The 12,806-nt window shown below is 48.7% G+C and overlaps 1 protein-coding gene across 3 annotated transcripts in view; it reads left to right on the top strand.

The window, feature by feature from the left end:
* The window catches only part of LOC124003543 (serine/threonine-protein kinase N1-like), a 67,718-nt gene that overhangs the window by 42,318 nt on the left and 12,594 nt on the right, over positions 1 to 12,806 (top strand). The window contains exons 1-5 of one of the 3 annotated variants that reach the window (XM_046311875.1): positions 2,500 to 2,820; positions 9,951 to 10,145; positions 10,396 to 10,501; positions 10,651 to 10,799; positions 11,172 to 11,292. In XM_046311875.1, the coding sequence (XP_046167831.1) occupies positions 2,767 to 2,820; positions 9,951 to 10,145; positions 10,396 to 10,501; positions 10,651 to 10,799; positions 11,172 to 11,292 (625 nt within the window). In that variant the 5' untranslated portion in view covers positions 2,500 to 2,766. Of the gene's footprint in view, positions 1 to 2,499; positions 2,821 to 9,378; positions 9,530 to 9,950; positions 10,146 to 10,395; positions 10,502 to 10,650; positions 10,800 to 11,171; positions 11,293 to 12,806 lie in introns of those variants that run through there. The other 2 variants (XM_046311876.1, XM_046311874.1) reach the window with 2 other exon arrangements.

The raw sequence follows: 12,806 nt of genomic DNA, 5'->3' as shown, positions 1-12,806 counted from the left end.
TATGTTAGGTCACCACCAAGCCACAGAAAAACACAGCCATTTTTCCAGCCAAAGAGAGGATTCACAAAAAGCAGAAATAGAGATAAAATGAATCACTAACCTTTGATCTACATCAGAATGCACTCCCATGAATCCGAGTTCCACCATAAATGTTTGATTTGTTCGATAATGTCCATCAGTTATGTCCAAATATCTTATTTTGTTAGGGCGTTTGGTAAACAAATCCAAAAGCACGTTCAGGTCGCGTCGGACAAAAAGTTCCGCTACAGCCCGTAGAAACATGCCAAACGAAGTATGGAATCAATCTTTAGGATGATTTTAACATAAAACTTCATTAATGTTCCAACCGGACAATTCCTTTGTCTGTACAAATGAAGTGGAGCGTAGCTACCTTTCACGTGAGCGCGCCAGACAGAGGCTGTGGCACTCTGCCAGACCACTCACTCAAAGACCTCTTATGAGCCTCTCCTTTAGAGAAGAATCCTCAAAACAGGTTCTAAATAGTGTCGACATCTAGTGGAAGCCTTGGGAAGTGAAACATAACTAATATCCCACTGTATCATCATGAGTTGAAAAACTACAAACCTCAGATTTCCCACTTCCTGGTTGGATTTTTTCTCAGGTTTTTGCCTGCCATATGAGTTCTGTTATACTCACAGACATCATTCAAACAGTTTTAGAAACTTCAGAGTGTTTTCTATCCAAATCTATCCTAATTATATTCATATTCTAGCTTTTACAGATGAGTAGCAGGCAGCTTAATTTGGGCACGTTTTTCATCCAAGCTATCCAATATTGCCCCCTACACCAAAGTAGTTAAGCTTCACGGTTGTTTTTGTATTGTTTATTGTTTTTGTCGGCGTCGTCCTAATAAAAAGGAATATGTACGCTCACCACGCAGCGCTTTGGTCTACATCTTTCAACGGCCGTGACAGGGGGGCTTGCCTGTTTTGCATGTTCTTTTGCCATTAATACATGTCACATCAATTTTTTTCCTTGGGTCGAGTGTTGGCACCAACTCACAAAACCCCCGTTTCTCAACCATGTGAATTGGGGCCTTGTCTTTGCAGATATAAGTTGTAACCGCAGCTGTTATCTCCTTCCATCTCTGTGATTCTTTGCCATATGGTGTGCCGCGGGCATAAGCCTCTTGCAACGTCTGAGTCTGGTTTGTTTTGAGCACTCAACTGTACTTTTTTGGGTCTCATCCGTAGACTCTCTCCGTATTGTTTCAGATGATTCTTGTGTATGTGGTAAAATAGGTTAGTGGTGTTTTGAGCCTGTTTTTGGGACCGGCCTACGGCATATTTTTGCAGAGAACAGTTTTCTGGTCCGTGTCAGACTTTTCATACCCAAACCACATCCATGCGACCTAAGTTCTTAAATGGACCTTCAATGCTGCAGAACTGTTTTGGTACCCGTCCCCAGATTTGTGCCTCGAAACAATCCTGTCTCGGAGCTCTACGGACTACTCCTTCAAACCTCATGGCTCAGTTTTTTCTCTGACATGCACTGTCAAGTGTGGGACCTTTTATATAGACAGGTTTGTGCTTTTCCAAATCATGTCTGATCAATTGAATTGACCACAGTTGGACTAATCAAGTTGTAGAAACATCTCAAGGATGATCAATGGAAACAGGATGCACATGAGCTCAATTTCAAGTCTCATAGCAAAGGGTCTAAATACTTATGTAAATAAAGTATTTCAGATTTTTTATTTGTAATACATTTGCAAAAATGTATAAACCTAATTTCGCTTTGTCATTATGGGGTATTGTGTGTAGATTGATGAGGGATGATTTATTTCGATCCATTTTACAATAAGGCTGTAATGTAACAAAATGTGGAATAAAGTTAAGGGGTCTGAGTACTTTCCAAAGGAACTGTACCTAGGGTTTACATAACGGAACATCACTCTCCTCTGACGTGCTGGACTATGTGCTTTTTAAACACGATGGGGAAGCTAGGGAGAGATGGAAGGAGAAAACGCCAGGATAACTTTCTAGACTTCCCACTCCCTCCCTCTCCTTTCCTCCTTCCCTTCATCCGTCAGGCCTTATCTGAGCTGAGGGAGGATGAGTGATGTAGTCCCGCTAGAGCCTCTCTTGTCTGTTTTCTCTCGCTCTCTCCCTCCCCCTACCTCTTTTTCTCAGTACCTCTGTTATTATGCCCTCTGGTCATATTTTCTTTCACACACAATGAGCACATAGAACTGCTCTCCTCTCTCTCTCTGATGTTCAGTCTCTAGACCGACCCTGCCTAAATTAATGTTTACAATTACACACTCTTGCACTCTCTCCCTCTCGCTTTTTGGCTCTCTTTCCTGCTCTCTCTCTCTTTCTCAAAGACCAGGATGCTGTGCAGAGTAGAGATCTGTCACACTCTCTCTTTCCTGCTCTCTCTCTCTTTCTCAAAGACCAGGATGCTGTGCAGAGTAGAGATCTGTCACACTCTCTCTTTCCTGCTCTCTCTCTCTTTCTCAAAGACCAGGATGCTGTGCAGAGTAGAGATCTGTCACACTCTCTTTTTTTCTTCTTTCCGTCTGTCCAAGGGCTCGCGTTCTTTTCTCGTCTCTCGACCAGGCAGCCTTTTCCCTCTCTAGTTCCCCTGTTGTTTCCTTTTTCTCTCTCTTCCCCTTTGAAGAGGGAAGTTGGCGGTGTGTTTGAGCAGGGAGAGATAAAGCAGTGCTCTAGGGGGGAGACTGTCAGAGAGAGCGGTAGGAAGGGAGGGAGCAAGAGAAGGGGGTTGACGGCGAGTGAAGAGGCGATGGGGGAGAGCCCGGGGGAGCGGTCGGAAGACAGTGCTCACCCTGACACAGCGGTAGGGTTCAAAGGGCATGTATGTATGTACTGTGCTGTACTGTCTGTGTGTTGCTGTAGTGGGTGTTTGTGCCTTCTTTCCCATGGCTGTGGGTCTGTCTGTGTCCGTCAGTCTGTCCAATATGTGTTTAATTTTGTGTCTTGGTACATTCAATTCACAAGTGTCTGTATTTTTGAGTTTCTGGGTCTCTCTTGTTTATGTTAGTTTGCCTTACAGGCAGCTGTTTACTTCCTTTATTGTCTGCTTACTATTCTTTCCCTCCATGTCCACTTCTCATAATGTTTTTTAAATTGCTTTCTATTTTCTGTCTCTAGCTGAATGACTGGGCTATTTCTCCTCTTGTCTGGGTCTCTCTCTCCTCTTTGTCCTCCTGGCTACATTTATTTTGTCCGTCCGTCTCTCTCTCTCTCTCCATGTCACATCGGCCCAGCTGTGCGTCATCTGCCTCTCTCTCTTCCTGTCCCCCTCGTGCTGTTTCTCTTTGTTTGTGTTGGCTTTCCACTTCCCCTCTCTCTTTCACTCTGCATGCTCCCTCTCTTTCTCTCTCTGGCCACTCGTCCTACATACATTATCTGTCTCTCTTTCTTTCACACTGCTCGTCCTGGCTCCCTCTCTTTCACTTGCATTCTGTGTTCCCTCTGTCTCTACTTATCCTAGAATATTTTATCTCACTACTCTCGCTCTCTCATGGTCCTCTACTAGTCTGGCCGCCTTTCTCTCTCTCTCCCTTCATCTCTCTCGCTCTCATTACTGCAGGGCTGGAGCCACTGAGAGACATACGGGCAGTAAAGCTGCAGGTGTGCGCTCTCGTTCTCTTTCGCACTTGTGCCCTGCCTCCCTCCCGTCTCTTTCTCCAAGCCCTGGGGATGACATGTTCTTTCCACTTGTTTTCCCTGTCTCTCAACGTCTTCTCATCCAGTTTATACGTGGTAACTGGTTATTTCCTGCTGTTGCAAGTAGGCGAACAGAAAGATGTGACCATGTTGCACTTGGTAAGAGGGAAAGTTGATTAGGCGTACTAAGTTAGTACAGAAACCCTATTTCAAGAAGCAGCCATTGTACCTGCATACGCACACACATTTGTCTGTATACAGTGGGGGAAAAAACTATTAGGTCAGCTACCAATTGTGCAAGTTCTCCCACTTAAAAAGATGAGAGGCCTGTAATTTTCAACATAGGTACACTTCAACTATGACAGACAAACAGAGAGACAAAAAATCCAGAAAATCACATTGTAGGATTTTTAATCAATTTATTTGCTAATTATGGTGGAAAATAAGTATTTGGTCAATAATAAAAGTTTATCTCAATACTTTGTTATATACCCTTTGTTGGCAATGACAGAGGTCAAACGTTTTCTGTAAGTCTTCACGAGGTTTTCACACACTTTTGCTGGTATTTTGGCCCATTCCTCCATGCAGATCTCCTATAGAGCAGTGATGTTTTGGGGCTGTTGCTGGCCTCATCTTTTTAAGTGGGAGAACTTGCACAATTGGTGGCTGACTAAATACTTTTTTTTGCCCCACTGTACGTGTGGGTGTTCACCAGCCACGGCCCCATACATAGTGTGTGTGTGGGAGATGGTGTGTGTGTGTGTTTATACACTGTGTAGACTGCCAAGAAGTGGGAGCACAGAGAGAGAGAACCTGTCTGTTTACCTCATGAGAGGCCCTCTGCTCTAACTGTATATTGACTGTACTGTCTCCCTCATCAAGACACAGAACACACTCCCTCTGGATGTAACGCACACACACTCCTGTCAGAGAGACTCTGTGTAACATAAAGACGGGTGTCATAAATACCTGCTCTTTATTTGGGACCGGCAACCAGGACACACAGACTCTGTCAGTGCCGCTGCTTTGGCGCATTGATCAAGTTTTTCACCAAAGTTTGTGTATGTCTGGTGACCCTAGAAGACTTCCCAAGATGGACGACCTGTGAGCTCCGTGCAGGCCACTGAGCACACCGAAGACCTTCAGGGTAGGACAGTGTATACCTGTCTGGTGGCCCTCTCTCTCTGTGCCCAACTGTCTGGGCGGCCCTCTCTCTCTGTGCCCAACTGTCTGGGCGGCCCTCTCTCTCTGTGCCCAACTGTCTGGGCGGCCCTCTCTCTCTGTGCCCAACTGTCTGGGCGGCCCTCTCTCTCTGTGCCCAACTGTCTGGGCGGCCCTCTCTCTCTGTGCCCAACTGTCTTGGCGGCCCTCTCTCTTTGTGCCCATCTGTCTGGGCGGCCCTCTCTCTGTGTGCCCATCTTTCTGGGCGGCCCTCTCTCTGTGTGCCCATCTGTCTGGGCGGCCCTCTCTCTGTGTGCCCATCTGTCTGGGTGGCCCTCTCTCTGTGTGCCCATCTGTCTGGGCGGCCCTCTCTCTGTGTGCCCATCTGTCTGGGCGGCCCTCTCTCTGTGTGCCCATCTGTCTGGGCGGCCCTCTCTCTTTGTGCCCATCTGTCTGGGCGGCCCTCTCTCTCTGTGCCCAACTGTCTGGGCGGCCCTCTCTCTCTGTGCCCAACTGTCTGGGCGGCCCTCTCTCTCTCTGTGCCCAACTGTCTTGGCGGCCCTCTCTCTTTGTGCCCATCTGTCTGGGCGGCCCTCTCTCTGTGTGCCCATCTGTCTGGGAGCTCCGTTACATCACAACGGAATGGAGTCGCTGGGGAGGGTCAATGGTTCACGGCGGTGTATCTGGGTTCTCTGGCTACACACACACACACACACACACACACACACACACACACACACACACACACACACACACACACACACACACACACACACACACACACACACACACACACACACACACACACACACACACACACACACACACACACACACGACAGGATGAAGTATGAGTCCAGTCAGTACACAGATCACACCCTCTACAATAACAATTCCCTGGCAATGGGTCATAGGTGTCGACACACTCCAGAGACCCGCTGTAATGAAGAGAGTTGTAAGTCAGGCCAAGGGAGGGGGTTTTGGTGTGTGAGTGAGTGTCAGCTTTCTGTGTGTGTGTGTGTGAGCGTGGGCGACAGTATCTCGTGCCAGTAGTGTGTGTTGACAGTATCTCTGTTCAAATCGTTATCTCGGATCAGGAAGTTTTCCATCGTGCCATTCTAATGCACTCTGACCATGTTCTCTCCTTCTCTTCAGTTCCGTCTCTTCTCTCTGTCCTCCGCTGGTCTTATTGAATTAACCTCTATTAATTAGCGTATAGCTAATGGCACCACTATCTATTGAATTAGCCAGTCATGACCTCTATGCACTAAAAGGTACTAACTGCATTAGGGATACCTGATGGCTACTTATTACACATTGGTGCAGTTGTAGGAGCAGCAGGACAACTTGCAGTGTCGATGATGATATAGGCCTAATTTGATTGCCATTTGAGCTCTGGTGGTGCAGTAACTGGAGTGAGACGAAGTTGCCCTCAGACTCTGATCTAAGGTCAGTTTTGTGTTTTTCCCACTAATGGTCAAGGTCAGGATTTGGACCTAGCTGATCCTAGATCCTAGGCAACTTTTACCCACAGTAACCTCACACACTAACCCCCCACACACACACACACACGCACACACACTCTATATATAAAGGACATCGCTTTGTGGTATCAAATCAAACTTTTATGTCACATCCCCCGAATACAACAAGTATAGACCTTACTGTGAAATTCTTACTTTCAAACCCTTAACCAACAGTGCAGTTCAAGAAGAGTTTAGAAAAGATTTACCAAATAATCAACCTTGGCCTTCCTGTGCTAAGGGCCAGCTCAGCTAACCTGGGTACCAGACTCTTTCTACATTCAACAACACTGGTTACATCATTGCCTTGCCAGTCGCCACACTGATGTGGTTAGACAACAAGTTTGCTAAAGCAGAAACAGACTGGCAACACAGCTCCAGTTCAGACATCCTGTGTACCAGACTCTTTCTGCGTTCAACAACATTGCCTTGCCAGCACACACAACGACACCAAGTTCCTGAAACAGACATCAGTTCAGGTTCTAGGCTTATGATGTGGCAGAAGTAGAACACAACAAAGCAGCACAGTCATGCTGAAACCAGTCAACTCAACACCCACTGCCTTCTACACTACAGTATAGTGTTTCCCTAACCAGGCTAACAGTACAGTGCAGGGAGTGCACCAGCCAGTCTGCAGAGCGAGAGGTTTTCTCGCCTCGCTCTCCTCCTCCATGCTTTACAGACACAGCAGCAAACTTTGTCATCTTTAATTTAGGTCGCGTCGGCCCGAAGACCTTGCAAACCACCCACCCACTCAGTCTGGGCCCGGAACACCTCCCCTGGATCCTAGAGCCACACTAACTGCTAGCATTAGCCTCTCCTATCATATCAGATGGATGTTGGCGCTAGCTAGCCATTAGCCCCAGGGTTCTAGAGAGAGTTCACTAGGAACCACAGGCTGAGAGTGCTACGGGCTAACTTTAGGTTAGCCCCTCCTATCATATAAGATGGATGTTGGCGCTAGCTAGCCGTTATCCAACTGATATGATAGGAAGAGGCTGAGGCGCTAGCTAACCGTTGACCTTTTCCTGTCATATGATCTGGATGAGGTGCTTGCTAACCATTAGCCTCCCTTCCTCCTCCTTTCCTGTAATGTGAGCTGACAGCCGGGGCAAGGATGCTCTCTTGCCCTCTGCTCTGCTCTGCTTCTCCTGCCTCTTGTTAAAGAGTAGCGGTTAGCTTTTAGTGGCCACGGCACTCAGTCCGGTGCACATTATGAACTCAGAGGAAGTCAAAGGTCAAAAAGGCACATCCTCCCATACTTATTTGAATGGCCCCTTTCCAGTAGTTTTGAAGTGTGTCCTTCCATCCTTCGATAAGGTAATCACTAATCACAGATGTAACACGTTTTGATTGGTTGAAAGCCAAGGGTTCACAACTTTCCCACTCTCAGCCATGTCTATTAGTTGCTAGGTTTCCATCCAATTGGCAAAAGTTTTTCATGAGAATATTCTAAAATCTGCATAAAGAAAATATGACAATTTTCTCACCAGTTGTGTTTCTAGCAAACTGACTTATTGCAGATCAAAATCAGTGCGTGAGGACGTAGTGCATACACAATTGACTTTTTTGCTTAAGTTTTAAATAATTAAAGAGCAGCAGTAAAATAACAATAGTGAGGCCATATACAGGGGGTACCTGTACAGAGTCAATGTGCGGGGGCACCGGTTAGTCGAGGTAATTGAGGTAATATGTTGGTAGGGTTATTAAAGTGACTTGTGCGTAGATAATAAACAGACAGCAGCAGCGTAAAATAAGGGGGGAGCGGGGGGAAGTGCAAGTAGTCTGGGTAGCCATTTGATTAGATGTTCAGTAGTCTTATGGCTTGGGGATGCTGTTTAGAAGCCTCTTGGACTGAGACTTGGCACTCCGGTACCGCTTGCCGTGCGGTAGCAGAGAGAACAGTCTATGACTAGGGTGGCTGAAGTCTTTGACAATTTGTTGGGCCTGGATGGTAGGAAGCTTCTCCCCGGTGATGTACTGGGCCATACGCACTACCCTCTGTCGTGCTTTGCGGTCGGAGGCCGAGCAGTTGCCGTACCAGGCAGTGATGCAACAAGTCAGGATGCTCTCGATGGTCCAGCTGTAGAACCTTTTGAGGATCTGAGGACCCATGCCACATTTGTTTCAGTCTCCTGAGGGGAAATAGGTGTTGTGTCCTCTTCATGACTGTCTTGGTGTGCTTGGACCATGTTAGTTTGATGTGGACACCAAGAAAGTTGAAGCTCTCAACCTGCTCCACCATAGCCCTGTCGATGAGAATGGGGGCTAGCTCAGTCTACCTTTTCCTGTAGTCCACAATCAATCTCCTTGGTCTTGATCACGTTGAGGGAGATGTTGTTGTCCTTGCACCACCCGGCCAGTTCTCTAGCCTCCTCCCTATAGGCTTTCTCGTCGTTGTCGGTGATCAGGCCTACCACGGTTGTGTCATCGGCAAACTTGATGATGGCGTTGGAGTCGTGCCTGGCCGTGCAGTCAATGTCTTTGCATTGCATTTTCAACTCTACCGGTAGTTTTGCTGTTGCGTTAAATAGTGAACGTGCCCACTCTGGTCTTGGTATGTGCACTATAGTCAACAGCTCGCAGATACAGTACGGGTAGGCTACACGATGAGATTAATGGATAAGCTCAAGAATGTTTTTATTTGTCAAAACGGCAGTCAAGCATCGACGATCATGTCACCAGAATTAGACCCTCAACATTTATTGGAATGGAGCATCAAGGTCCATACCTTTTGCTTTCACCACCCTGTGAAGTTCATAACATATTTCATCTGTAGCCTCATTTCAACTGCAGGGATTTTATATACGCCTTGACTTTACTCACGTAAAAACAGTGGATGGAAGCATGGTTAGTCATTTACTTCAAAGAAGACAGGACGGAAGGATGCATTTTAGTATGTTTGGAACGGGGCCCTCTCTCTCTCTCCCTGATAGCAGAGCTACACAGGCAGGAAGCAGGGAGGGCCTGAGCTGGTGTGGGACGGATATCCTGTCCCCCCTAACGTTACTCCTCTACAACCCCGACTATCTTATCCTTTCTGTTTCTCTATCCAACTCAATGGGCCTCGGTGTGGTTTTAGCCAGCGGTGTTGTCAGAGGTTCTCTGTCGCTGTGGTCTGGCGGTTTGAAGGTGAAAGGGGACTATGTGTTGGTATGGCGATGGGCTGTTTGAGGACGACGACAGCCAGGAGGTGATGTATTGTTTACTGTTTTAGGGGGGACAGGGCTGTGATTTCTCTAGCAGTGATTCACCCTGTCTCCCGCTGGTTCCCTGATTATTTGGCTGGTTTGCTGGCTTTCTCCCTGAGGGAATTGCAGATTGTGGTAACTACTGTGTCGCTGACTGTACAGTCAAACTCAGATTTAGAGATCAGAACATTGGCAATTTCAGGGGGGACTGTGGACTGGAGAGATGTGAAGTCTTGCTATCATCCTCCTGAAATATGTATCTGGCCTGCGTTTGAGTTTTCTACAAACACATGCAAATATTTTTTCTATCCTCCCCTTCCCATTGCCTTCCTCTCCCTCTTTCTGTCTTCTGTTACCCCCTTTCCTCTCTATCCTTCCCCTTTTTCACCCGTCATCCTTCCGCTCCCTCTTCCCCCTATCCAGAGTGACCCAGGTGGGCTGTCCGTCTTAGAGCAGCTGGGTCTGGACCAGAGCTCGGACTTCTCAGACACCGCGGTGCAGCAGCGTCTTGATGAGCAGCGGGAGAAGATCCGCAGGGAGATCAGGAAGGAGCTGAAGATCAAGGAGGGAGCTGACAACCTCCGCAGGGCCACCACCGATAAGAGGAATGCCTCCCAGGTAGGATAGGTTTCCTCCCCTTACACTCTTAGTTTAACTCCCCCCTCTTACAATGTAATATAATAGTTTTTGTTTCGTTTTATTGGGTTTATTGGGTTACCTCAAATAAAGTGTAGGGTATTGCATATAAGTAAACATAGTGACACAACACAAAATATTATGCATTCACTGACAAGCATTGATGTAAAGTGCTATCAGCATTGGAAAGGTGCTATATGAATGTCATCGGGTGTTGTGTGTTATTTATTAGGTGGATTCCCAACTGCGCAGCTCCAACCGTAAGCTGGAAGACCTGCATGCTCAGTTACAGGAGCTGGACGCTCACATCATGGTCAAGGGAGGAGACGACAATAAGGGTATGTTTTTAGACGATTCCATTTGTTTTATGGGTCACCCATGCATAGTCATAGCCAGGCTATGGAGATGTTGGTTGCCATGGTAGATTTACCTCAAGGTGTTGTGTTGGTATTGCAATGACAACATGTATCTGACCTTTGACCCCCAGATGACCCGCCCCAGTCCCCGGGGGCAGAGAGCCGCTCGTCAGCAAGCCAGGACCGCATTGCCGCCCTGGAGAGACAGCTCAACATCGAGCTCAAGGTCAAACAGGGAGCCGAGAACATGATTCCAATCTATGCCAACGGATCCACCAAGGTACTGTCTCTAACCAACCATCTGCTGATTCATCCCCTCTGTACTTACCGCACCTCTTTCCTCCCTCTCCCATCTGCTGATTGTCCTTGTGTCCTGTCACTTCAGGTCTCTGATTGTCCTTGTTCCTATGCCCCGCTTAAATGCATGCTGCTCCTTAATCTACAGTGATCTGATTACACAGAAACTGGGAAAAGCAACATGGTGGATTCATACCAGAATTGAGCTTTCACCTGCATACGTATATCACATCAGTGCAGATGCAGAAAGGGAAATAAAGCAATTTAGACTAAAAATGATTTATCACATCTTCTACTTCCTGTCATGTGACCCAGGTCTTGACTTCCTGTGTCTTTCTCCTCCTCCTCCAATCAGGACAAGAAGATGCTACAGACGGCACAGCAGATGCTGCAGGACAGCAAGACCAAGATCGACATCATCCGCATGCAGATCCGCAAGAACGTGCAGGCCACTGAGCACACCGAAGACCTTCAGGGTAGGACAGTGTATACCTGTCTGGTGGCCCTCTCTCTCTGTGCCCAACTGTCTGGGCGGCCCTCTCTCTCTGTGCCCAACTGTCTGGGCGGCCCTCTCTCTCTGTGCCCAACTGTTTGGGCGGCCCTCTCTCTCTGTGCCCAACTGTCTGGGCGGCCCTCTCTCTCTGTGCCCAACTGTCTGGGCGGCCCTCTCTCTCTGTGCCCAACTGTCTTGGCGGCCCTCTCTCTTTGTGCCCATCTGTCTGGGCGGCCCTCTCTCTGTGTGCCCATCTGTCTGGGCGGCCCTCTCTCTGTGTGCCCATCTGTCTGGGCGGCCCTCTCTCTGTGTGCCCATCTGTCTGGGCGGCCCTCTCTCTGTGTGCCCATCTGTCTGGGCGGCCCTCTCTCTGTGTGCCCATCTGTCTGGGCGGCCCTCTCTCTGTGTGCCCATCTGTCTGGGCGGCCCTCTCTCTGTGTGCCCATCTGTCTGGGCGGCCCTCTCTCTGTGTGCCCATCTGTCTGGGCGGCTCTCTCTCTTTGTGCCCATCTGTCTGGGCGGCCCTCTCTCTCTGTGCCCAACTGTCTGGGCGGCCCTCTCTCTCTGTGCCCAACTGTCTGGGCGGCCCTCTCTCTCTCTGTGCCCAACTGTCTTGGCGGCCCTCTCTCTTTGTGCCCATCTGTCTGGGCGGCCCTCTCTCTTTGTGCCCATCTGTCTGGGCGGCCCTCTGTGTGCCCATCTGTCTGGGCGGCCCTCTCTCTGTGTGCCCATCTGTCTGGGCGGCCCTCTCTCTGTGTGCCCATCTGTCTGGGCGGCCCTCTCTCTGTGTGCCCATCTGTCTGGGCGGCCCTCTCTCTTTGTGCCCATCTGTCTGGGCGGCCCTCTCTCTGTGTGCCCATCTGTCTGGGCGGCCCTCTCTCTGTGTGCCCATCTGTCTGGGCGGCCCTCTCTCTGTGTGCCCATCTGTCTGGGCGGCCCTCTCTCTGTGTGCCCATCTGTCTGGGCGGCCCTCTCTCTGTGTGCCCATCTGTTTGGGCGGCCCTCTCTCTGTGTGCCCATCTGTCTGGGCGGCCCTCTCTCTGTGTGCCCATCTGTCTGGGCGGCCCTCTCTCTGTGTGCCCATCTGTCTGGGCGGCCCTCTCTCTCTGTGCCCATCTGTCTGGGCGGCCCTCTCTCTCTGTTTGTCTGTGTCTCTGTCCGTTTATTTATCTGATTTGCAGGTCAACACTTTGCCACTGTCCAACTGTCTGCCTGCAAAATGTATCTATCTATTTTTGACAGTGGAGATAAAATATGTCTCGGAGGTGCAGGTTTTGTCTGTGAGGCTGGAAGGTTGCCAGCACATTTCACTTTACCTCAATCCGTCAAATGGCATTTCAGTCAAAAGGCCGTAAATACTGCCCAGCTCTGACCTCTCCCCATGTACAGAATGTTAATCTGCCTCCCCCTGCGTAGCCAACTAGCCGCGTATCTGTCCAGACTGAGACGAGGCTAACCGTAAACAGATCAATACTCTACGGCTTCAGAGACTGTCTG

The sequence above is a fragment of the Oncorhynchus gorbuscha genome, linkage group LG18, assembly GCF_021184085.1.
Source record: "Oncorhynchus gorbuscha isolate QuinsamMale2020 ecotype Even-year linkage group LG18, OgorEven_v1.0, whole genome shotgun sequence".
Taxonomy (NCBI): domain Eukaryota; kingdom Metazoa; phylum Chordata; class Actinopteri; order Salmoniformes; family Salmonidae; genus Oncorhynchus; species Oncorhynchus gorbuscha.
This window is presented reverse-complemented; position numbering and strand designations above follow the sequence as displayed.